The 25,234-nt window shown below is 35.9% G+C and overlaps 2 protein-coding genes, 1 long non-coding RNA gene and 1 pseudogene across 3 annotated transcripts; 1 reads left to right on the forward strand and 3 right to left on the reverse strand.

Moving 5' to 3' along the window:
• Positions 1–2,565: 2,565 nt before the first annotated feature.
• LOC132267506 (uncharacterized) lies at positions 2,566–3,309 on the reverse strand. Its single transcript, XR_009469014.1, has 2 exons — positions 3,033–3,309; positions 2,566–2,915 (listed from the first exon to the last, which is right to left on the reverse strand). It is a non-coding gene; the product is annotated as an uncharacterized LOC132267506 (long non-coding RNA).
• A 418-nt stretch (positions 3,310–3,727) lies between these two features.
• On the reverse strand, positions 3,728–10,300 carry LOC132266533 (ankyrin repeat domain-containing protein, chloroplastic). The gene is made up of 7 exons (XM_059767425.1): positions 9,453–10,300; positions 7,866–7,942; positions 6,353–6,451; positions 6,091–6,189; positions 5,403–5,501; positions 5,223–5,321; positions 3,728–4,241 (listed from the first exon to the last, which is right to left on the reverse strand). Exons 1-7 carry the CDS (start codon positions 10,225–10,227, stop codon positions 4,146–4,148), a joined length of 1,344 nt encoding a protein of 447 aa, XP_059623408.1. The 5' UTR covers positions 10,228–10,300; the 3' UTR covers positions 3,728–4,145.
• A 1,721-nt stretch (positions 10,301–12,021) lies between these two features.
• On the reverse strand, positions 12,022–21,795 carry LOC132266534 (DNA-directed RNA polymerase II subunit RPB1-like; annotated as a pseudogene).
• Positions 21,796–23,981: 2,186 nt separating this feature from the next.
• On the forward strand, positions 23,982–24,696 carry LOC132266536 (uncharacterized protein At4g08330, chloroplastic). Its single transcript, XM_059767427.1, has one exon. The coding sequence runs from the start codon at positions 24,103–24,105 to the stop codon at positions 24,481–24,483; it is 381 nt and encodes a 126-aa protein (XP_059623410.1). The 5' UTR covers positions 23,982–24,102; the 3' UTR covers positions 24,484–24,696.
• Positions 24,697–25,234: the final 538 nt, after the last annotated feature.

The following is a 25,234-nucleotide window of genomic DNA, read 5'->3' on the forward strand; positions in this document are numbered from 1 at the left end:
CGGATGTATATGTGTGTAATTACTAACTAGAAAAAAAAAAAAAAAATTTATGGCATCCATATCTGACGCACCCCATAACTACTCTTCAACAAGACTCTTCAATAATTTTGTTAACTCAACTTTTATGATTAAAAATTTACATTATTTCTCTGATGATGAGAAAATGAAAGTTTTAGAGGGAAGGAAAAAGAAATTGGGATTAAACGGTAAAAAAAATGTTAAAAGAAATTGTGAAGGTTAAACATTCTTTTGAATGGAAATGAAGTAAAAGAAAAATAAATTAATTATTAATCATTAATTATTCTATAGTTAATTTGTAAGATAAGTGATATCTTGTATTACTTCTTTTACTAAAGTTTTCTTTCTTCCTTCCTTCTTAAAATTGTATTTAAAAAAAAAAATTCTCATCTTATTCACCTTCTCTATCGTAAAATCACCCTGTTTTTACTTTTTAGTCAATAAACAAATTCTTTTTCTTTTTACTCAAATTAGGTAGTGCTGATGAGGTTTGATCTGATGCTGAAACCAAAAAAATTAAATTTATCATAAAAAAGATTTAGCAAAGATTTAATTAGCAAAACAAGTCAAGAAAGTTTAATACAATTCGCTGTAAGATTTAATATAATTTAGTAAGATATATACAAAGACTCATTTTGATCATTTTATTCACAATTGCAATTTGCAAAACTACCCCGCGGTTTCCAAAATTGTATCAATTGTGTCCAACTACAATATAATTGAAAAATAATTAGTCAACTTGAAAAATAATTGTGTCATTTCACAAAGAAATAAAAAAAGATTTGAAACGCGTGTCTGGTGCTAGATGGTAGGATGAGTGGATGACTACTCCGAATTGATCACTTTGAACAACGTGTATCCATCCGCATGTGATGTGTCTATCCCAGCTCATTTCCACTAACAAATATTTTATTTGGTTTATTGCTTGGACTATTAATTAATTTCTACTTATTTTTTAAAAATTTAGATTTTTTTATTTAAAAACTCCACGTGTTATTTATTTATTTAAAAATAATTCAAACTAGAAACAAAACTCCAAACTGACAATCGAGCTATTGTGATGGGCCCATAGTCTGTCTTTGATTTGGTTGACGACTCTCAACACGTGTCATCACAATTCTTGTTAGATTTATACTAATTGAGAAGAGATGAGAGATATCAAATAAGAAAATGAAATATTATTTAGGCTAAGTTTGTTTAAATGAGTAAGTAGTGATACTTGTTTGTAGTAAATTACTTAATTAAAAGTTTTTAATTGACTTATTTATGCACAATATAAATAAGTAAAAAATTATATTTATTTATTTATTACATAGATGAATTAATTAAAATAAATAAATATATCAATTTACTATGACAAATCGATGCAAAAATTATTTTCCTTAAATGAGAAAGAAAAGAATAACATTAATCAATAGAGAAAAGATAAAGAATTGAGATCACAGTGTTAACCTCAATTAATGAGAGAAAAGAAAGAAAAAGATGATATTAACTTCCTTGCAAAAAAAAAAAAAAAAATTAATTATCTTCTTTTGTGAGCGATAAGGGCAAAATAAAAATTCTCCTTCATTTCTCTTCATTTTTTTAAACACAAACACAATATGAATTTTTCTTTAGGCTATATTTGGCTGCATTTTATTGAAACTTTGGAATTGAGATTGATGAAACTGAAAAATAAAAAACAATTCAGAAAATTAAACTAAATTTTTCTCTCCATATTTATCAATTACAAGGCCCCAATTTCTTGCAGACCAAACACAGCCTTAAAAACATTCGCTTCTTTCCCTCTCAATTCCATCAAACCAAACTGACCCTAAACAAATATGAGCATTAGGGGGAGGTTTTTAGTAGGAACATGAAAATGACTCTTTCTCGGAGATTCCAAAGTGGAGAAATAACTCCTTTATATTATTGCATCAACTTCTGTTCTGAGAAGAAAGCAAAAGAAAATTTCGTATTGCCAATGATTTGTTTAACGTCACCATCTCACAACAAATGTGTTGAAAAACTCGTGTTCAATGCTACCTAGAGAAAGTAAAAATCAAAGGTTGGATCATTCTGTTGCCATTGGTTAATACATCAGACTTTTAGGTCCAAAAAAGTTGGCAAACTTAACATCCAACATTCACCCGATGTTATGATAATGCTTGTAAAATGCATTGACCTAATGGTGGCTCCTATATAGTCTACAACAAGAATTTCAAACAGTATGTATAAATACACACACAGTGGCAGTGGTAGTGGTAGTGGTAGGTGGGATGGGAAACTACACGTGCACAATAAAAAATTACGAAATTATGAAATATTCTAAGAAACGGATAAAAAAAAAAATGACAAAACACAATTCAACAGTAAATCATAAACCTAGATAAAAAATACAGAAGAGTTGCAAGTACCAATACCATAATCACCATTATCAAGAGCCAAAACAGTCTCATCATTTTTATCTGAGAATAAAAGAAATGGAATTACCATCATTACTATACCCGTTGCGAGTAATGCAATCAGTATTTGACATCTCTAATAAACAGTGACTAACAAGGACTCTTACACAATAATCAATAAGACAGTCTCTCCTTTAAAATTGTTTTAGTTCACCGACTACCACATCACTCGGTTATAAAAACCGATCGGGACTTTTATCATTTTTCATCCGACAATTAAATTTTATTGTTGTAATCCTCATCACAAGGGACAGACTGTATTATGATTACGAAACATTGCTTTGTCAAATAAATGGAGAGCACAACTGTTGGATTTTACATATGCTTACATGAGCATCAACATGAAAATAAAGAAACGACTAATTTCACATAAAAAAATAAAAATAAAATAAGAAATTACCCCACTCCCATCCTCCGTTGAGGAATCTATAAGTCTTTCGACGGCAAATTCCCCTGCAACAGCAGAAAACAACGTTACTTGTACAGTTTCACCCAAATCCGTCTGGAGATGACAACCAGAATAACTGGAGACAACAAAGCGTGGACTATGCAAAACATGATTTTACATACCTACAATAATTGGTAGCAAGAAGTCTCCATCACAAGAAATTTTAAGAAAAATTGTGGGACTTTGAAAACGACGAAGAAAAGCCAGTCCTATTGAACTAAATTCAGCTCTAGGATCTTTTGCTTTAACAGAAAATGGAGGCAATTGAGAAGATGACTGCCATGTCATGTCTTCTTGGAATCCTTGCATACACATTCGGTAATGCCTTATAGTTTCTGTACCAATTGAAGTAATGTTAGTTTAGATACGTATGAACATATAGATTTACTATGTACATTCCTTAAAAATTAGAATGGTGGCTCCTATATAGTCTACCACAAGAATTTCAAACAGTATGTATAAATACACACACAGTGGCAGTGGCAGTGGTAGTGGTAGGTGGGATGGGAAACTACACGTGCACAATAAAAAATTACGAAATTATGAAATGTTCTAAGAAACGAATAAAAATAAAATAAAAAAAAAAAAAAAAAATGACAAACACAATTCAACAGTAAATCATAAACCTAGATAAAAAATACAGAAGAGTTGCAAGTACCAATACCATAATCACCATTATCAAGAGCCAAAACAGTCTCATCATTTTTATCTGAGGATAAAAGAAATGGAATTACCATCATTACTATACCCGTTGCGAGTAATGCAATCAGTATTTGACATCTCTAATAAACAGTGACTAACAAGGACTCTTACACAGTAATCAATAAGACAGTCTCTCCTTTAAAATTGTTTAGTTCACCGACTACCACATCACTCGGTTATAAAAATCGGGACTTTTATCATTTTTCATCTGCAGTTGTTAATATTACAATCAAATTCATTGTTGTAATCCTCGTCACAACCACCATCAGACTGTATTGTAATTACGAAACATTGCTTTGTCAAATAAATGGAGAGCACAACTATTAGATTTTACATATGCTTGCCTTATAAACAATACAGGTACAGAGGCAATCGTATTATAACAAGCAGGGTGTGATGCTCTTGTGTGCCACTGGTGTTGGTATTCGGCTCTTCGTCAAGTTTGCATGAATGGATGGCAGTCAACACTCTGCTGTTAAAGCAGTAGGGCAAATGTAACACCAACGACGCATGGCTTGTTGTCAAAGCAGTTATCACGGCTTGGGAAGCTGTTTCATCAACTTAATTAGCTCATAAGTCCTTATGTCTTGACCAGAATAGAGGCAGAGGTCGAGTGGAGTTAAACCATCCTGAGACAAACAAGTGTCGTGAAATGCAATTTAAACACTTGCTGCATATAAGTACAGATGACATGTTTCAAAAAATCCTCGCTAGAAACCGACTACATGCAGTTTGGCTCTTTACCTTAAAGAAAAGAAGAGAAAAGGAAAGAGATATTTTGAGAATTTTCATCAATTCAATTATAGAGAGAGTTTGGAGAGAACAAACGAAAATAATGGCTTTCATCCATGCCCTTCTTTACTGGAACCTTGGGCTGAATTGCCTTATTTCTCCTGAACCATGTCACATAAAGCTTACTTTGAGGTGATAGTTTTTTGTAGGTCCATTGTAAGATTTTCTCCGCTGATCACACAATTTCTCTTGCTTTATCTCTGAGACTCTTCGTTTCATTTAGCCAACCCAATGGTGAAATGGGAAGATTTTAGAACTGTTTTTTTACCCTTCCCAAATGGTCGGTTAGACCAACAATTCAAAGCAGGGGCGAGATAATTTCTGTATCACACACTTTAAGGCATTGTTAAGGACTATAAAGTATTGGCTTTTATTTGCAAGAGCATTTCAGGTCTGATCAAGTGATGAATTGCACAATCTTAAAACTAGTGTTGCCTAATTATTTTTCCAGCACAAAATATGTTAAACTATCTATCCAAAAGGAATGTTTTATTCTAAAAAGTTCTATAATTTAGCTACATGAGTTAAAATTTACCTTGATCTTTTCTCAAAGGAGAGTATAATCTAATGTTGTCTAATGTCGCAGTGTCAAGCAGAAGAAGTGTATGATTTGCCACCATATTGAGTAATTGTGAATCACATCAAGGACGGATGACAACAGAACATGCATATCAATAGGCAGTTTCAACTATTTAAGAATTGTTCTCTCTCGGGGACATGAAGCACTCAGAGCAGAGAACTTGATACATTTTTTTTTTTTTTCATAATTAGAGAACTTGATACATTGAAGACAACCAAAGAAATCAATGAATATTTACCTTGTTTTTTATTGTCTTATCAGCTCCTTTAATTAACAAAAGCCTCACTACATCCGTTCTGCGAGTTTGAACAGCAAGATGTAATGGTGTCCACCCATCCTGAAAAGGAAAAACACATCCTAGGATTAAACCCTGAATTGGATTAGAAATAGAGCAGGAATAGAGAACTATTAGCACTACATTGTCCTGGAGGTTTAGATCCACATTGTACAAAAGAAGAATTTTTATCATTTGAGTTGAAGCTGTGCGGACGGCATAATGCATCAAGGTAGCCCCCTCCTGTTGTCAACGAAATATAAAAATTAAAAATAGGTAAAACCAACAGTTCAATCGACTTAATGAAGAAAAATCTCCACGTATATCAATGCAAGGATATGATATACAAAAGTCAAAACATCAACAAATGGCCAAATATCAACATCTCCTCAAGGTTCAAGCTAATTGATCGAGCAATGCTAAACATAAAAACTATGTACAGGTAAAGCACACAATATTAGAACTTCTAATTAAACTATACGTATCCACCCAAATTGAAGAGAAATTCAAGATGACGATGACATTGACTGATGACGAAGTCATTGAATGAAGCTTGGGAAAATCAATCAATTACAAAATACAATCTACATGAAAGTTGGAAAATAGCAATGGATTCAGAACAGCTTCAGTATATTGGCTTTTAACAAACATGTTTTTGAAGGCACACAAACAGTCATTGCAAATTCTAAGCTGGCACCAATGATGCACACAAAAACAACTACCATTGTATGGGAAAATAGATAGTTTTAATTTACTAAGAACATGAAAAAGGCATGATATTCTGGCTGTGATATAATTAAAAATGACAAGTACTCGATAAGTTCCCACTCACTTTATCACGAACAAATGGATTTGCGGATTCTCTCAAAAGATAGTTAAAAATGGCCTGCTTTTTGCCAAGTATTGCTTTGTGAATTGCGGTCAGTCCATCCTGGAAAGATAAATCAGACCATAAACAAAGGTTTAAAAAGAAGAGCATCAATAAGTGTCATCCCTGAATACAAAAGATTCCTTTGAGGAATAGAGAAACAAAGAAGAAAAAGGCATGAGCATTGTGAGATGGCAAAATAGATGACAGTGATCATTCTACATACCTTGTCCTGGATGTTGATATCTACATTGTGTTTCAACAAATCATTGACAAGGTAAAACTCTCCAGATGCAGTAAGAGTGTGAAGAGGTTGCCATTTTCCCTGAAAATGAATTCAACAGAACTAACAAATTGACGGAAAAAATACATTCAATCATCAACATACACTGGATAATTCTACTGATAAGTCCAGAGCACATTTTTTTTTTTTTTTTTTGATAAGTAAGAATTTTATAAAAAAGCGCTCAAAAGGGAGCGAAACCCAAGGAAACAAGAAGAAAAAAAAAAACCATAAAGAGCCTCAAGCCTTCAAAGAGGCCAAAAAAATAACAATCTCCTCAACAGAACGATAATCTCTCCCTGAGACCCAACAAAAGAGGGTAGAAATAATAGAGAACTTAAGCATAGAAATGGGTTTCTCCTTATCGAAGTATCTTCGATTCCTCTTGAGCCAAATGCACCACCAAACACAGAGAGGGGTAGCCCTCCAAGCATCCCGGATGAGCGCCCCAACAGAGACACCTCTCCAAGCCTCAATCAACCCTCTAGAGGAACAGGGCATAACCCAGGGAACCCCAAATAACCAAATCATCAAATCCCAACAATCTCTGGCCATACTGCAATACAACAGAAGGTGATCCATTGTCTCCTCATCGCAACGACACAAGTAACAGTGATTGATAACCACCTGCATTCTCCTCCTCAAATTATCCTGGGTTAATATTCTACCCAAGACAGACGTCCAAGCAAAAAAGGCCACCTTAAGGAGAGCCTTGGAACGCCAAATAGCCTTCCAAGGGAAAGTGTCACCCTCCCCATCAGAAAGGCACCTGAAAAAGGATCTCACCTCGAAACGACCCTGAGAGTGTGGACTCCAAAGCCAACAATCAGCCTCCTCATGAGAGATCACCTGACGATACAGTAACTCCAAAAAACGAGTGACCTCTTCAATTTCCCAATCCTGAAAATGCCTCCTAAACTGAACGTCCCAAATTAGTTTTCCGTTATCAAGGTGATAACAGTCAACCACCAAGGCCTGCCTGTCAGAAGCAATCCTGTAAAGCCGAGGGAAGGAAAGAACAAGGGGAAGATCCCCACACCAAAGGTCCTCCCAAAATCTGATCCTTCTACCATCCCTGATCCTAAAGCGAACATGATTACGAAAAACGTCCCATCCCTTTCGAATGCAAGTCCAAACCCCCACATAAGGTAATAAAAACAAATTACTTGACACAAATTATGGACTACTGCCATTGTCCATTTCAAAATAAAAAATTACATAACCTGATCATCTAATTGATTAAAATATATACTGCAAACTACATCAACTATTACCTAAAGATAGACAAATTTGCAAACATATAAACATTTCATTTGCACACTGTAAATGTCCAGTCAAATATTTTAAAACAAACCTCACAGTGATTTGACAGGATTGATAACTAAATTAAAGAGAAATTAACTAAAAGTAAAAAATTAAAAAGAGAAAAACTATTCAGGGACCATAAGAAACTTACAGATGTAGCAGCTGCCAGATCAGGTACCCGCTTGTTCAGTAGGACCTTTTCCTCCTTTGTAAACAGCTTACGACGGCCTACTCATTTAAGCATAAAAGAGAATATAATGAAACCTAAAGTACAAGGACTTAATTTCATATCTCAAAAAGACAACCAAAAGTACCAGCTTATTCCTACTTCAAAATAACAAAATGTGTAATTTTGAAGGGGTGAAAAATAAATTTTCTTCAAACCATCAAAGACCAAAAGATAAAAAATTAAATCAAATAAAAATAAAAAAAAAATAAAAAAAAAAGGAAATGGAAAATTACGCACATAAATATCCAATAATTAAAATAATTGCTTTGGTTAGTCCCAGGTCAAGGAAAATTGTGACTGAAATGGAAAATTGAGTATCAACCTTCATGACAAAGTTCAGATGCAGTAAATTTGGTACCAAAATAATATCATATTGATAATGAAATTTCGAACTCAGAAATCCAAATCCATTGCCTTAAAAAACTTTATGTTGCAGATTTAGATTTTGGCAAAAACCTTGAACAGAGTTTGAGCCCCAAAACATATATTTTGAAGTAACAGTTGAAAGGGGTTACATAAACCCATATCACCTGGAATTTGGCAATCAAAATCTAGATTTCCAAACTTTAGTATGAATAGAAAAAAGCCACTGGTGAATTAACATTCATTATTGGGCTAAATACACAGTAAACATAATATATAAATAAATAAAATTAATGACACAAATACAAAATCCAACAATTACCCATGAAAGCTTATAAATGATCTCAAATCCGCATCATATGCATGGAGCCTAGTTGAACTAAAAGGATGTATTGGGGGACAAAAAGCTGCATTGGTTGATTTAATAAGTTCATACTTGGTGCACCACTGCTGCATGCATGCAGGTAAAGAAGGCTGTCATCCAACACAAATCAAAATGAGGAACTAGACCTGCATTTGATGGGGTAACTCTCATGGGACAAAAAGAAATTACTCAGTTATGGCCAAGGTAGAATCCTAAGGAGGGAAGACTCGAGACAGACCTAACCATTGATATTTCACAAAGTGGCTGAATTTGAGACGCAAACTCGCACCAAGGACACTGATACTCGAGCATCATGCAAAGGCCCTCTCCGGGCAACCTCTCATGACCACTTAAAAAACAACAAAAGAGAAAATCTACATCCACATAATCACATTTTGGTAAGTGCATGAATATTGAATTTGCTAAATATAGGTCAGAATTAAGAAGAACCGCAGTTCCAATGTACCATTCTTGCATTGAATCCATGTTCGTGAGTTTTAGCACCACTTCACACACACCCACCAAACAAAACACACAAAAACTTCATTTACTGCCTTAAATGCAATTACTATATTAATTTGAGTCCATGTATGATATGACAAGTTCTCAATTGAAAAAAAAAAAAAAAAGCATCTCTCTGTGAGTAGCAATTCTATGTACATGAATTCAATCACATTTTACAAGAACATTGACTAGCCATCCCTTGACATATAAAGATCATCAATTTATCAAGACACAGAAACGAATAACACCAAATTCACCATCACCAGCAACATAAGTACCTTCGGATTTCCGAGCAGCATTAGGATGATAAATCCCACTATTAAAGAACTCCGAAACATCATCTAAAGTACCTCCATAAACTGCCATCCTAGGGTTCCTTGGCGCCACTCTGCTACTCGTCGAGCAACTCCCATCCCCATCTCTCAATTCTCCAACAACTTTCTCATCATTCCCACCCTCGCTCGCCGGAAAACTCGGATTATCGAGAACGAGAGGCTTCAATTGCGCCAACTTAGCATCCCTATACGTCACATACTCCTCCAAAACCCCTTCCCTTATAGGTACCAAACCCTTCTTCTTCTTCTCAACCCGGCGACCGAACTCCAATTCCTGAGCAATCTTTCGCCTCTCTTTCTTCGTAATGTTAATCTCCGCCTGAGCTTTCTTCCATTTCTCTGGAATCAAATCCTCAGGCTTGATTTCTACTGAAGATTTACTCTTTTGAAGCTTATTATTTGTATTGGAATCGAAGTTGTTTTCTTGAAGATATGGGTCTTCGAATACGCCTTCTTCAAAGACAAGGCAATCGCCGATGACTTGCTCGTCTTCTTCATCGTCGTATTGAGGGTGTTGCTGTTGGTTTTGGGAGGAGAATTGGAAGGAGTTTGAAGAGGAGGAGAGAGAATTAGGAGAGAGAGAGGGGGGTTTTCGTGAGAATGTTAGGGTTTGGAACGGAGCGAGGCCGTGAGAGCTAGAGAGAGAAAAGGGGGAGGTTGGGAGGAGAGAGAAGAGTTTTGGGGTTTGAGGGTTTAGTAAAGCTTGTGGTGGTGACATAGTTCTCACTTCTCTCTCTGCTCAAGCAGAGGGAAAGAGAAGGAGGTGCTTGGTGGTCTATCTGGTAAAATGGGCCGGGTTAACGGTATATAAATTAGTTAGCCAACTGTAATTCCTCAGATTTTCACACATTTAGTACATTTTAAAATTTACGCCAAAACATCTTTATTTTGGTAGACAGGCAGCCCCGTGGTAGGGTTTTGTGTTGTGCACAAACAACCGAGCACGAGTCTTGTGTTAAGGTTCCTGTTACTTGATTTGAACTTCGAATTGTACACCAACGTAATTTTGATAAAATTTTAATTCAGTTAACATTTGAGTTACTTTTCTAATCCTTAATATGTCAAGGATTAAAGGCAAAACAAAAAACCAAAGAAAAATTACCCATTTTTTTTTTTTGTCAGTTTCACTCCTGTTTTTCTGTTTTTTATTCTATTTCCTTATGGCTTTATATTCACAATTTTCTTTTTATCAAAGTTTTTAAAAAAATCAACCTCCATAGCCAATCCCATCCCATACACACACTACGTGATGGATGCTACGAATGCAATAATGCAATTCCTTAATTTAACATACATGGATGATCATCTCATAAATTATCATACTTTCTTTGCATAAAACCAGCCCACATTATCATGGAGACATTCTATCAACAACTAGCATACATTATTACAAGGGACCATAATCATCTCATTCAAAGCATGGTTTAACTATATTAATAAACGATGACACAATTTAATTGAAAAATAATTTACTATGAATTTATGAAGTTGGAGTCATCTTGCTGGAAATTCTGTTTTGGGGATAGAATTTCTCAGACCTTTCTCATCAAAACTGTTTTAAATGGTGAGATATTTTGGTAAAGTAAATTTATAGTTTCAAACTATAGTCTTTAAACTTTCAATTGACTTTAGATTCATTCACTTTGGATGAGAACTGAATTTTTCTTGAATTTTTAAAGTTGGAAGCTACATGCTGAAAATCTGTTTTCTGGACAGAATTTTATTCAAATTTTTGTGTCAAAACCGTTTCAATTGGGAAAGAATTTTATTAAACTAAATTGATATTTTCAAATTATAGTGTTTAATCTTTCATTGGGCTTTAGAATCATTCAATTTGTTAAAGAACTGAAATTTTTATGAATTTTCAAAGCTGAAAGTAACAAACTGAAAAATCTGTTTTGCGGAAGGAAAATTTTGGGCGATTTCATTTTGGAGGTAATTGGGGTTTTCATCCCAATTGAGGTAGGATGTCTAAATCATAATACCTTTGATTTTAATGAGTTATCTAGCTATACATGTATGTTGTTGCATGCCAATGTATGAGATTTCTACTGTACATGCCTTAGTTTGTCAAGGATTAAAGAGGCAAAAAAAAAAAAAATTTACCCATTTTCTTTGTCAGTTTCACTCCTGTTTTTCTGTTTTTTTATTCTATTTCCTCCAAATGAGAAAGTATACGAGAAAAACATTAAGACAGCTCATCAAAAAACAGATTGTGTGAAAATAATTTTTATTAATGTTAGCTCATGAGCACTGTTTTCTGAAACATGAAACAACTCATGAACACCATTTCAGACAGTTGAGAATGTCCAACCTCAACCTTTTGATTAAGTCCACATAAAACCTTCCTCATTTAACAGGGTTCATGTTAATAGCTAGGCATTTGGTCTCCTTCCTAGACAAAGACGACCCTTTTTTAAAGCGATGTATGAAGTAAAACAAGCTCGAATTTTAGTCTCACCCGGTACAAATCAGTATACAAGTACCTGACCTAGATCACTAACAAGCAAAATAAGCAGAAACCCATTCCAATTTGCAAGCTAATCAAATCACACTGCCTTGTCATTAGAAAGACGAAATACATTTACAACGTGTTCTAACAGAAAGTCAACTACTCCTGCATATTCTGTACATCCTAACTCATCACTACCGAATGATTGATACAGCATATGGAATGACATTCAAGTGCCGTTGCCTGGTGCTGATGATGGATTACCAGAGCTTCACTCCGTTCAACTCTCTTCCCCCTGAACTATTGTTATCCGCCGAGACACTGCAAATCACACCCAAAAAAATGAATAAGCAGCTCAGCACAGCTTTGAATCAATCCCATATCTCTTCTTCAACAATCTTTCAAGTGTCTATATTCATTCCAGTTTATAAATTTGAAGTTAAAAAAAAATATATGTCTCAACAAAGGACCAACTGAAACAATCAACTTCAACAGGTTTGGAGTTCACATTAAATAATAATAATAGTAACGACAACAGCAATCACTGCTACTACTACTACTTCAGACCTTTGATGAGTTCGGCATATTAACCTTAAAATGCAAGCCAGATATCAGATCAACTACCATGGAATTAATAAAGCTACCTCGATTTAGGCTTCTAATGACTGCTTTTGCTATCCACGTTGCTCTCTTCTTCCTCATCGCTCATATGCGGTGTGTCCTGGCTGGTAGAAGATGGTGAGTACCCAGGTGCACTTGGTGAGTACCCCACACTTGAACTGCATACACACAGAAGTTTATAACCAAACCGGTTCAGCAGTTCATTGTCAATAAAGCTTCCCAAAATCTAGGATAGCAGTTTTGCTCACCTGTACTGAGGAGAACTTGGACTATAGACGGGGCTCACACCGGAATTATATGGGCTGAATATTAGAAAATAGAAAAAGATTATCATCTATTTACATACAAACACTAAAGAGAACACACCATTAACCCTCTTTTGAAAGTATAACAGAAGACTTGAGATGTTTTAACAATGCAAAAGAACCCTGTAACTGTTTGACACGGTGCGTAAGCTCTTCAGATATCTTAAAGCACAGAGAGAAATATTTTCTCATAGCCAGATTGTTAAAACGAGATGCTAAATATTCTTTATATGAACTCAATAATGATATGGACAATGACAAAGTTAAAAATAATACTTTAGTCTTACCACTAAGGCATCGTCAAATAAGAAAGAGGGAATACAAGTGCAGAGTTGTGAATTTAACACCTCAACCAGTTAAATTATAGCTGAAACTCACTAAAACTGTGACAAAATCGTTTGAGTTTGTAATCACAACAGAATTCTAATTTGATGGAAAAAGAACGAAAAAAACACATAAACATGATGTTAATAAAAAAGGACACAAGTCTAGTTTGACTAAAACCACATGCTACAACCAGGTTTGGTAAGGATTGAAAGAAAAAGGATATCAAACAATATTAACTAGAATCAGCAAAATAAAGCTCACCTGCTGGGACTGTATGTTGGACTCGAAGGTAAATATGTTGGAGATGTCGGGCTGCAAAAAAGATCAGAGTCATTAGAAACCTACTTGCCCAGTTCTCCAATTAATGTCATCAAAACTAAGAAAAATCGCCTAACACTCCTATGTAACAAAAGTCAACCAACTAATTACAGAAAGGTTGTAAACTCAAGCATCTGCTTCAGCCAGAGACCCATAAAACTTCGGCAGATACCCAATCACAACTTACCTATAATTTGGAGATGGACTGTATGGACCAGAAAGTGACAGCCTTGGACTGCTTGGTGAATATGACAGTGACGGGCTGTAATTTGCCGAGGGAATGTAACCTGGAGATGCAGGACTGTAGCTCGGAGAGGTTGGGCTGTAGCTTGGTGAAGTGGGACTGTAACCAGGAGAGGTGGGGCTATATGCCGGTGATGTCGGGCTGTATGATGGAGAAGTCGGGCTGTATGATGGAGAAGTCGGGCTGTAGGAGGGAGAGGTGGGGCTGTATGATGGAGAGGTTGGGCTGTAAGACGGAGACGTTGGACTGTAGGACGGAGAGGTTGGGCTGTAAGATGGAGAAGTAGGGCTGTAAGCGGGAGAGGTTGGGCTGTAAGATGGAGAAGTGGGGCTGTAAGATGGAGAAGTGGGGCAGTACGCTGGAGAGGTGGGGCTATAAGTAGGTGAGGAAGGATTGTAACTAGGCGATGTAGGACTGTAACTGGGAGAGCTGGGAGAGTAAAATGGACTACTTGGAGAATATGCAGGACTAGTAGGGCTATATCCCGGAGAGCTAGGACTGTAGGTTGGAGAAGGGGGGCTATAACCAGGGGAAGTGGGACTGTATCCAGGGGAGGTAGGGCTATATCCAGGTGATGATGGACTATAACCAGGAGATGATGGACTGTAACCTGATGATGATGGTGAGAAGGCCATTCCACCAACATAAGGAGAAAACTGGGCACCAGTAATGGGTGACAAACGGAGATTCGGGCTTTGCAAATAACTAGGAGACGTCAACCCCTCGTAATATGGAGTTCCCATGGCTGGTGAGCAGGAAGGTGTCGTGCTAACATCCATGCCACCTTCCACATAACTAGGTAGTTGGAGTTCAATAGAATGCTGTAGCATCTCATCATTAAGGTACAAGACACAGTTTCCAGTCCCAATAGGTGCAAGCTGACCTAACATGATATTTTCAGTAACTCCCCTCAAGTAGTCTGTTTCTGCATATACTGCCGCATCAAGAAGAATGTCCACAGTTTCTTCGAATGAGCACCTCATCATGGGACCAGTATCATTCCGATTAATTCCGTGACGGGTGATGGCCATCAGATGACCGCGATACGTCATGGTATCACACAAGATTGCCAGATGTCGGTAATTCACGTAAGACCCATCAAAAGATATCACAACCCGCAATTCATCCAGCAAAGACCTACGCACGGCCTCTATTCCAAGGACTTCAATAACTTCAATCAAGTGATTACTTGTTGTTCTCCTTGCATCAACATCTTCATGACACATAACAGCTAACAGATTGACACCTTCAGTGTCCAGCATCCACTCGGTTTCTGCCTTGAACCCTTCATTATCATCAAACTTGCTAACCTTACTATTTTTTATGAAAACCTTATCTATACCTGGGATACCCCGAAGAGCCATTTCTGTCAGCATATTACTCTCAATCTTCTTAAGGAAGACATCATCCTCAGCAGATCCATCATGCAAATCTTCCTTGGGAGCTTCATCATTCATGATGCGGATACGAAGGATCAGCTTTTCAGCATTATCGTCATTGAATATGCAGTTTAAATCATCACCAAATTCATGGTTAATTTTCTCAGCAATGTCAGCCATGCTTAGTTTCTTATCCACCATCATCTCCCGATTCAACTCTATACGAAGCAACCAGGGAGAGATCTTCTCAAGGACTATCTCTTCATCAGGCATTTCATAATAGGATTTGACAAAGTCAACATCTTCCTCAATTATGGTGCTCATAGGGTCTGGATCATACCATACTTCTGTAGCTTGAGTAACACTCCTAAGAGTGGTGTATTCCAAAGCACACTGAACATTCTTGGCCTTTTCCTTTGTGTGATTTACCTCAGGCTTCAGATACACAGAGAGAGAGGGTGTCTTAATTTTCTTGGCTACATTAATAATCTCCCTCAACCGTGGAACACCTAGAGTGACATTCTTGGCACTAACACCAGCATAGTGGAAAGTATTAAGAGTCATCTGCGTGGCGGGCTCACCGATAGATTGTGCAGCAATACAACCAATCATTTCCCCTGGTGCTACTAGAGACTGTAAGAAGCGAGACTCTATCTCACCAATAACCCACTCAAATGCTTCCCGAGTAAGCCTGTACTCCTTCAACACCCTTTTACTGGCCAGTGTGCTACGAAGCATGATGTTGAAGAAAAGGGTTGCATTCTTTTGAGCTTCTTCACTAATCAAATCATCACCAGGAACAATCTTAAGCCTCTCCTGAAGCTTATCAACAGCTTCCACGATTTCCATCGGGTGTAAATCAGAGGGCTTTCGAATGTCAACCTTAAAAGTCTTCTGTGCATTCCAGATTAGCCTTCCTACATTAACAGGCAACGGCCAAGAGTGATCACCTGTGGTCACAATCTCCGTACCAAGCTGGTACCTATCAGTTACAAGTTTCTCAACTTCAGCATCAAAAACTCTGCGGAACTCCCTGATGTTTTTCAAATCTTCAACAGAATCTGGAGACATGTAACTTGGGTTCCAACTTTCATCATCAATCTCATATCTATAGGTCACATCAAAATCTGATCTCTTCATTTTCAAAGAATCCAACTTCTGCGGTTCTATCCAAACAGCATCCATACCATCTTCACCATAGAGGAACTGTATCACATCCCCCATGGAGTTCCTCACAGTCCCATCATATTTCACCATAATATCCTCCATAGCCTTCACAAGTCGCCTCTGTATGTACCCAGTTTCAGAAGTCTTCACTGCAGTATCTATTAGACCTTCCCTACCACCCATAGCATGAAAGAAGAATTCTTGCGGGGTCAATCCTCGTAGATATGAGTTCTCCACAAACCCTCGACTTTCCGGACCATAATCATCTTTGGTGAAATGGGGAAGAGTCCGATCTGTGAACCCAAAAGGAATTCGCTTACCCTCAACATTTTGCTGCCCCACACAAGCAGTCATCTGCGATATGTTGATGAAACTTCCTTTAGAACCTGCGGTAACCATCGCCTTAAGATTGTTGCTTTCGGATAGGCTCTTCTGTGCACTACTTCCAGCATCATCACGAGCCTTATTCAACACCTAAAAATATAGCAGAACCTATCAGACTTCAACACAGAGTATCAAAACAGAAAATAATCAAGACAAGGCATTTGATTCAAGAACCTGGTTCACTTTGTTTTCAAATGACTCCATCATTGTTCGTCCAGGTTCTGGCTCCAACTTCTTTTCTTGAGCAGCCTTGATAAATTCTTTCACTTCGTTTTTTGCGTTAGAAATGGTTTCATTGATTTTTTCCATAGTTTCAGCATCAGCAATTGTATCCCCAATCCCGATGCTAAAACCGTTCTGTAAAAGCCAATAATTAACCAGCCATTGAGCGTGTCCCAAAAATTTGCGAGCCGCATCTGGACCAACTTCTTCCCTGTATACAACAACACAGTTAAGAAAAAATGTATTCTAAAGTAGTGATTGACAACACTGCATCCAAGGTTTCATTAATGTTCACAGTGATTTCAAATTTGGCATAACCAAATGTGAAGTTAATATTAACACAAAACAAATTATTAGAAAATTCAAAAAAAATTGGCTGGCATAAACAAGATAGAATCAATGTCAAAAACTAAAAGCTAGAAAAGACATTCACTAATTAGAAACCACATTGTCAAGAAAATGCATACCAAATGACATGTATTAGACTACCACTGGATGGGCCAAGTGTCTTCTTGCAGAGGGTGCCAGAAAGTAGCTCCCCTTTCTCTATTCGAACTTGAGTATCCCCCGGAGTTATAGACCCTTTTTCAGATTCTGAATGCCATGCTGAAAATCTTGTTAGATTTATCTGTCTAGGTATAATAAGATTAAAAACTTGTTTCCCAGTCCAAAGAGGCCGAGGCTTCAAAATTGCAGGAGCAGGTATTTTCCCATCAAAATCCTCCCACCACATCAAAATGTTCATAAAAACATCCTGCAAACATTCCAAAAAAGTCAGGCTTCATGAGGAAGTCTTAAAAGTAAGCAAAGGAAATAAATATAAACTGTCACCGTTACCTTTTCTATAAATGTATCTCTTTTGGTCATTTTACGGCATCCTAAAAGTGAGTCCTGGACGATTCCCATTACAGGCTTATTTGATTGAGGTGACACAACGCACTTAGGAACCATCATTAGCTCTGATACTTCTGCTCTGGTTTCGAATGACTGGGGAACATGCATGTTCATTTCATCCCCATCAAAATCAGCATTGTAAGGGGAGGTAACAGACAAATTCAAGCGAAAAGTTGAGTACGGCATAATCTTGATCTTATGCCCCATAATAGACATTTTATGAAGGCTAGGTTGCCTATTGAAGAGGACAAAGTCTCCATCAATCAAATGTCGCTCAACCTGCACCAATGATGACAAAGAATTAGGAAACAGGGGTCAGGGTATCAATACCTCATGATTAAGCATTCAAAAGTTATGAAGGTTGCCTGGTATCCAAGTTCCAGATGGTGATCACCACTTTTCTTCAGGTAACGCAGATCAAGCCTTTGTCCATCATTCCTTATGATATATTTGGCACCTGTTTTACCAGGTGGTGGATGGACCCCACATTCAACAAGTTCCCTCAACCTATTAAGGAAGTTTTCAGTTATGATAAATAACGAAGAACTCCTAGTAAAGGATTAAAAAATGTAGAAACAGTATGAGACCTTTCAATGTTATACGGAGTCACAGTTTCTGGATATGTGAGATTCGACGCAATACTCCATGGTACTCCCAGTTCATCAATGTTAATATTTGGATCTGGTGTGATCACTGTCCGTGCTGAAAAATCTACTCGTTTTCCCATCAAGTTACCCCTTATCCGCCCTTCCTTTGCCTTAAGCCTACTGCATATTGATTTGATAGGTCTACCTGATCGTTGTGTAGCCTGAAAAGTGGAAAGGTACTTCAATGATATGTCAAATTAAACATCAAGAAGTTGAAAAAGAAAATATAAGCCATCATACCCTTGGCTGCCCTGGTAGTTCATTATCAAAATATGTAGCTATATAGAATTGCAATAACTGAGAGAACTCTGAGAGGATGTGTGCCGGTGCCCCATTTCTCTCCTGTGTCCTCAGATTCTCATTGTGTCTAATGATCATCACCAGTTGATGAGTTAGATCATCCTGCACCAGCAGAAAAACGGGTGATTAGAACCAGCTCATAGACAATACGCCATAACTTGGTATTAAAAAGAATTTCGCAGAGTTGAAGCCAACATGCACATGAGAAGAAAGGACATATTACAAACTATCCCATAGGCAATCAAGGCAGATGACCTGGATAAGAATAAAGATGCCACAAGAAAAGACTTGCCTCACTCCTGGAAGAGGTGTCCATCATCACAGAGGGTCTCACAGGAGGTGGAGGTATTGGAAGAACTTGTAGAATCATCCAGTCTGGACGAGCATATTCAGGGTTCAAGCCTAACAATTGGCAGTCTTCATCACTTATTCTCTTCAGAACGCTAAGAACCTGAGCACAAGTGAAAATTAGCTTCACAAATGAAGTAACCTAAAATGAGGCGCAGAGAAGGAAATATTAGGTAAGAGACAGCATGAGGAGAACCATATTTATGTTTGTTAGATACCTTTTCAGCAGAAAGTAGTTGTTTCCGTTCAACAGGTTCAGGAAGTTGTTCCTGATATTCATTTTTCTTCTTCTGAACCTTGTATTCTGCAATCATTTTCATACCTTCAATGGTGAGCTTGGGCTGCTGAGCACCGCAACCACCATGCCTCTTTTCCAATGGTTCGTCAGAATCTTCATGCCGGGCGTCGATTTCATCACCACCTTCACATTTGGTTTTACTTTTGCATGCATCCAAAATCTTTTTAAGCCTACTTTTGGGGTTTCTAATTCTCAGAGCTTGCTTGAATTTCGAGTCTTCCTACAAAACATTAGTCAGATAATACATGTGTTAATTTTTAAGTAGTTGTAATTATTATTTTTTGCTTGCATCCAATTTTCTGGAAAATCAAACAAATTATAAGGGGGGAAGCAGGGGACATCAAAAAACAAAAGCAAACCAAAACCATACACATGAAAGTGTCTGATTACAGCTCCCTGAAAATCAATATATCATTACCAAATCTCTTTTGGATATGAATGCATTAGTTCAACTATTTTTCGTTACTTGTCAGATGAGAATAGAGACACATAAAACAGAAAACCTGATTATAGTTATACATTGCAAACTTCTAGAGAGCATGTATTATGAGTGCAACTCGCCTAAATTCAGCAAAACATTCTCTGCAAACACAGGCCTATAGTAAACTGCCAGCAGCCTAGCATCAGAGTAAAGAGGAATACTCTGTTTCAACTTCTTTTAAATCCGCGACTGTGTGAACTCTCAAAGTCACTACCGCCAACCCTCTAATGGTTAACAATAAAATAAACAGCACGTTCTGCAATGCATAATTAGTAACTTGCTTACCTACTAACAAATAATTCTAAGACAAAATGTTATATGATTAAGTACCAAATTAAATATATATATATAAATGATAACACAGTAAAAAAAATATAATGTTCCACCATTCTCACCTGTGACATATTCCGACAAATGAAATTCTCAACCACAAAAATACACAAAGTATGTTACTAAGTTGCCAATCAAAAACCAACTATAGTAATAGATTAGTTACCTGGTAAGTATAGTTTTGTTTTACTTTATTTACTTTGAATTTTCTTCTTAAAACGGGAACTTCTTAATATATCTTTTCTACAAACAACCACAATTATAGTTGAAGTTTAAAAATATATGCAGTGACATGAAACTGCTAGAATATAAAAAAGACAAGAAAAAGCATCTAATTATTGCAATTACTTTTTTCATATAAGAAGTCAATAATAAGCTATTCAGAATCGGATAAAGCTTAATAACTTAATTAGTGTCACCACAAATTTTACCCAATTTATAAGTATTGCCATTAGAGAATTAATTCAATGCTATTTGTGCATCCTACAAGACTAACAACCTCAAGACTAAATAATTGGAGCAAACCAAAATTTTGTATAAGTGAACTATGAAGAAGGCTGTGGTAATACCTCGTCTGCTAGTATTTTGGAACAACTGAAGCAAACACAACGCATGATACTGAGCACAGTCTTCATAAACCCTATATGAAACATGGGCTTGGCAAGCTCGAGGTGGCCGAAATGCCCTGGGCACTCAGCCATGGTCCCCGTACAAGTCTCACACTTCATGTTCCGATCAATGGTGCCGAGCCGAGGGTCACTCAGACCACCCCTCTTCGGCTTCCCTCTCTCCATAATCTCACTGTTCTCAATTTGTACCACCGAATTTTGCCTCTGCAAAAATATTCAAATCAACATATCTCACACAGACACACAGAAACTCCAAAGTCCATATATATATATATATATATATATATAAGAAATTTCAAATCAATTCTTATATATACTAGAAATCTCAAATCAAATATATACACATGTATACTGCATAATCTCAGTGTGCGTTTGTGTGAACTCTCAAATCAACATTGCTCACACACACCGAGAAATTCCAAGTATATATGCATATAAATTTCAAATCAATTCTTATACATACTTGAAACTCCATATATATACATATATACTACATAATCTGAGTGTGTGTTTGTGTGAAATCTCGAATCTGAGTGTGTGTTTGTGTGAACTCTCGAATCAAGATTGCTCATACAAACACTAAGAAACTCCGAATATATATACATATATACTCTATATATATATATATATATAGAGCTCTAGGTTGAAATTTACGATTTCGTCGGGGCTGAGAATGCCGAATTGAACCATTCGGACTTTGGAGACCTCTGCAGTGGAGTACGGAAACCGCATCTCCATGGCGAGAGCTTGAAGCAGGTGAGTCTAGGGTTTCTTTTTTCACAGTGAATCGGAGGTTGAAGATTGTTTCAGAAAATCAGTGATGTTTTTGCTTTGGGTGTATTTTTATTCTTTTTGTTTTCTTAATTTTTCAATTTTCTGTTGATTTCGCGGGATCTAAATCCTTTTCGTTCTCTTCTCTCTCGCTCTGCCTTTGAGAGAATGAAATCTTGAAACAAGAGGCACAATGCCCCTTGGAGGGCTATTTATAGAGGAAGACGCCGTCCTTTCGCGAACCGACTTGTGATAACGTTACTTTGCGCATGGTGCGCACTAAACCTACTCTTCTTTCGACGAAAATACCCCTCAATAATATATATATATATATATATATATAGTCTGGAACTTTCTAGACAACCGATATTTGATTATTTGGACTATAAATTTGAATTTAATAATTGACGGAATATTGATTCTATTTGAAAGATACAACTTGGATTTATATTAAATTTGGGTATATTTAAGGTATTTGATAAATTGATTTAGTACAATTCACATCAAGTCCTTCTTACAGTGGGTTTGAAATTGCTGTTGGAATTAAAAAAAAATATATACTTTTATAAATAGAGTTGTCAAAAAATTACAGTTAGTAAAAAAATATGTTAAGTGTTTAATTACATATTATAATTAATACTTTTCATAATTAAATTATTTTTTAATTTATTTGGTAACAATATTTTTTTAAATACTTCTATTGTTAATATTATAATATTATTATTTAATATGATGTTACCATATTTGATAATAATAACTTTATTAAGGAAGTGGTGTAACTATCATTATAAACAATAAAATGGATAAAATTGTCTAATGAAAAAGAGTTACCAAAAATATTTAACCTCTACCCATCATGCAATTTTATAAATTTCAAATTCTAACTTCCTTCAAATTATAACTTCGTTCAAATTCTCTACAAAACTAAATTTGATAAATTTAGTAATTATTTAAAGCTTATAATAGTTACCAAATATATCTAAACACAAATTTTTCAATTTTAAGCCGTAGAAAAGAATCCCAAACGAGGTCTTACATGAATTTGCAACTAAAATTACTAAATGAATCAAAATAATCATTTGATAAAAACATGACATAAATTACCTAGTAAAATATAACTTTGTAACCACCTCCCATTTAACGAGCTCTAGTTGAACTCATCAATTACTAATGTAATACCATCCCAGTTATATTTAGACTTGCCAACATTTATATCACTTAATTAAACTCAATTAATAAATAAATAAATTATCTGAATTCATCCAAATCCATCTCGAGTAAGATTTGAACGAGACCATCTTAAATTTCTAATTGTGTCCAAATTTAACAAAATTTTAAATTAGAAAAGACACTAAGAAACTCTATAAATATTAATAACATTCATGACCCAATACACACAAATTTAAGTGATAAAGGATGAGATGAATAACAATTTTAAGTGGATGTTAGCTAACCGTAAAAAAATAAATATATATCCTTCAAAAATAGCAAGTTTTTGAATAACTGTAAGAGGTGTGGGTTCACCACTAATTTCATATTATGTGATATTCACACTTTTATGTTTTGTTTGGTAAGAAAAAAAAATATTTGGATGGATGGAAAAGAAAAAAAGATGAATGAGACATCTCTAAGGAAATAAATTTTGATTGGTTGGACAGAAAAGAAGAAAAAAAAACTTATAATTTCCTATATTTATTAAGAGAAAAAGAAAGATAAAGTTTTAATTTTTTTAATATTATATTCAATAATATTTATAATATTGTAATTTATAGAAGATAATAATTTAATTTAAAACTTGTATAATTTAAGATTAATATTTAATTTAAAATTTCTATAATAGTCAACTTGTCTCCCTTCCTTTCTTTCATCAATTTTTAAGTAAATGAAAATTTGCAAAAGAGGAATTTGTTCTCCTTTCTTTCCTTGTATCATCCTTACGGAATAAAGAAAGTTTATTCCTTTCTTTTTGTTTTCTTTCCGGTTTCCATACATCTTCTACAGTATTATTTACATAGAGTATAACCAATTAATTAATTATTACTTTTCTAAAAGAATGATTATGCATTTTTTATTTTTTATTTATCTTGCGAAACTAAAAAAATAAAAAACTCAAATACGAACACATTCCTTCAGAAAACTGGGTGCTGCTAATTAAGGAAATAATACCCAAAGAATTATTATACATTAATATAGTGATTCCAAGTGTTTTATTATTATTATTGAAAATTTTTTACAGCTATTTTTTACTGTACTTGTAAATTTTCTAGAATAACAACATTCAAACGAGTATTTGACAAAAATAAAATAAAATGAAAAGCCTCCACGTTTTTGGCCACCATTCAATTGACACGTCTTGAATATCACGGCAACACGCTTTTGAAACTTGTCACACATCCCATCCAAACCAAACGCTCTCTGTCATCTTCCCTCGCTATTACCAGCTCTCTGTTCTCTCTCTTTCCTTCTACGGTCAACAATGGCGTCGATCTACACCTGTACGGAGTGCGGAACCAACCTGAACCTGCACAGCAACCACCTCTTCCCGCCGGACTTCTACTTCGAGGCCGGTAACAAAGGAACCCTCTCTTTCTCTCTCATCGACACCACCAAGTTCAGGTTCGAGAAAGAGGACAAGATCAGACCCTTCTTCGAGACCCTCAATTACTGGGGAATCCAGAGGAAGAGGACCAAGATCATGTGCAATAGCTGCAACCGTCTCGTCGGCTACGTGTACGACGATGGTCCGCCTCTCACCAACAGTCCCGGCCAGTACCATTTCGGCCCCAGTCAGGTCATTCCTAGGGCTCCAAGGTACAGGTTTAAGACCAAGTCTCTTCGGATTTCGTCTGAAACTTGAACAACATTTTGAATTTCTTCATTGGGTGTTTTGGGTTTTGTGGGTTTTCTTTGGATAATAAGAATCAATGGGGTTTTGGGTTTCATGTTGTATATTGGGTATACATTTACTTGGACAGGGTCTTTCAGTTTACTTTTGTGATCGTCTGATTCCACATGTAAATACGAATTTCTGTTTTAGTTGAATAAATCGATGATCCTCTTTTCCTGTGTTTCTTCTGGTTATTGTTATTGATAGAATTTTGATGCTGGTATATAGGAATTCATAAATATGGCCTCAGTCAGGTCATTCCTAGGGCTCCAAGGTACAGGTTTAAGAACAAGTCTCTTCGGATTTCGTCTGAAACTTGAAAACCATTTTGATTTTCCTCATTGGTTGTTTTGGGTTTCTTTGGACAATAAGAATTAATGGGGTTTTGGGTTTTATGTTACAAATTTGGTATAGATTTTCAAGGAACAGTTCACTTTTGTGATTGTTTGATTCTACATGTAAATACCAATTTATGTTTTAGTTGAATAAAATCGATTATGCTCTTTTACCCTGTTTGTTCTGGTTTCTATTGTTGATAAGATTTGGGTATATAAGAGTTCATAAATATGGCCTGTTCATAAATTTTGATTTTCTTCATTGGGTGTTTGGGGTTTTGTTGGGTTTCTTTGGATAATTGGGATTAATGGGGTTTTGAGTTTCTGGGTTTCATGTTGTATACTTGGTATAAATTTACATAGATCTGGACTTTCAGCTTAACTTT

This window comes from Cornus florida, unplaced genomic scaffold (assembly GCF_030987335.1).
Source record: "Cornus florida cultivar Cherokee Brave unplaced genomic scaffold, ASM3098733v1 CherokeeBrave_3.0.0_Hap2_Chr07, whole genome shotgun sequence".
Taxonomy (NCBI): domain Eukaryota; kingdom Viridiplantae; phylum Streptophyta; class Magnoliopsida; order Cornales; family Cornaceae; genus Cornus; species Cornus florida.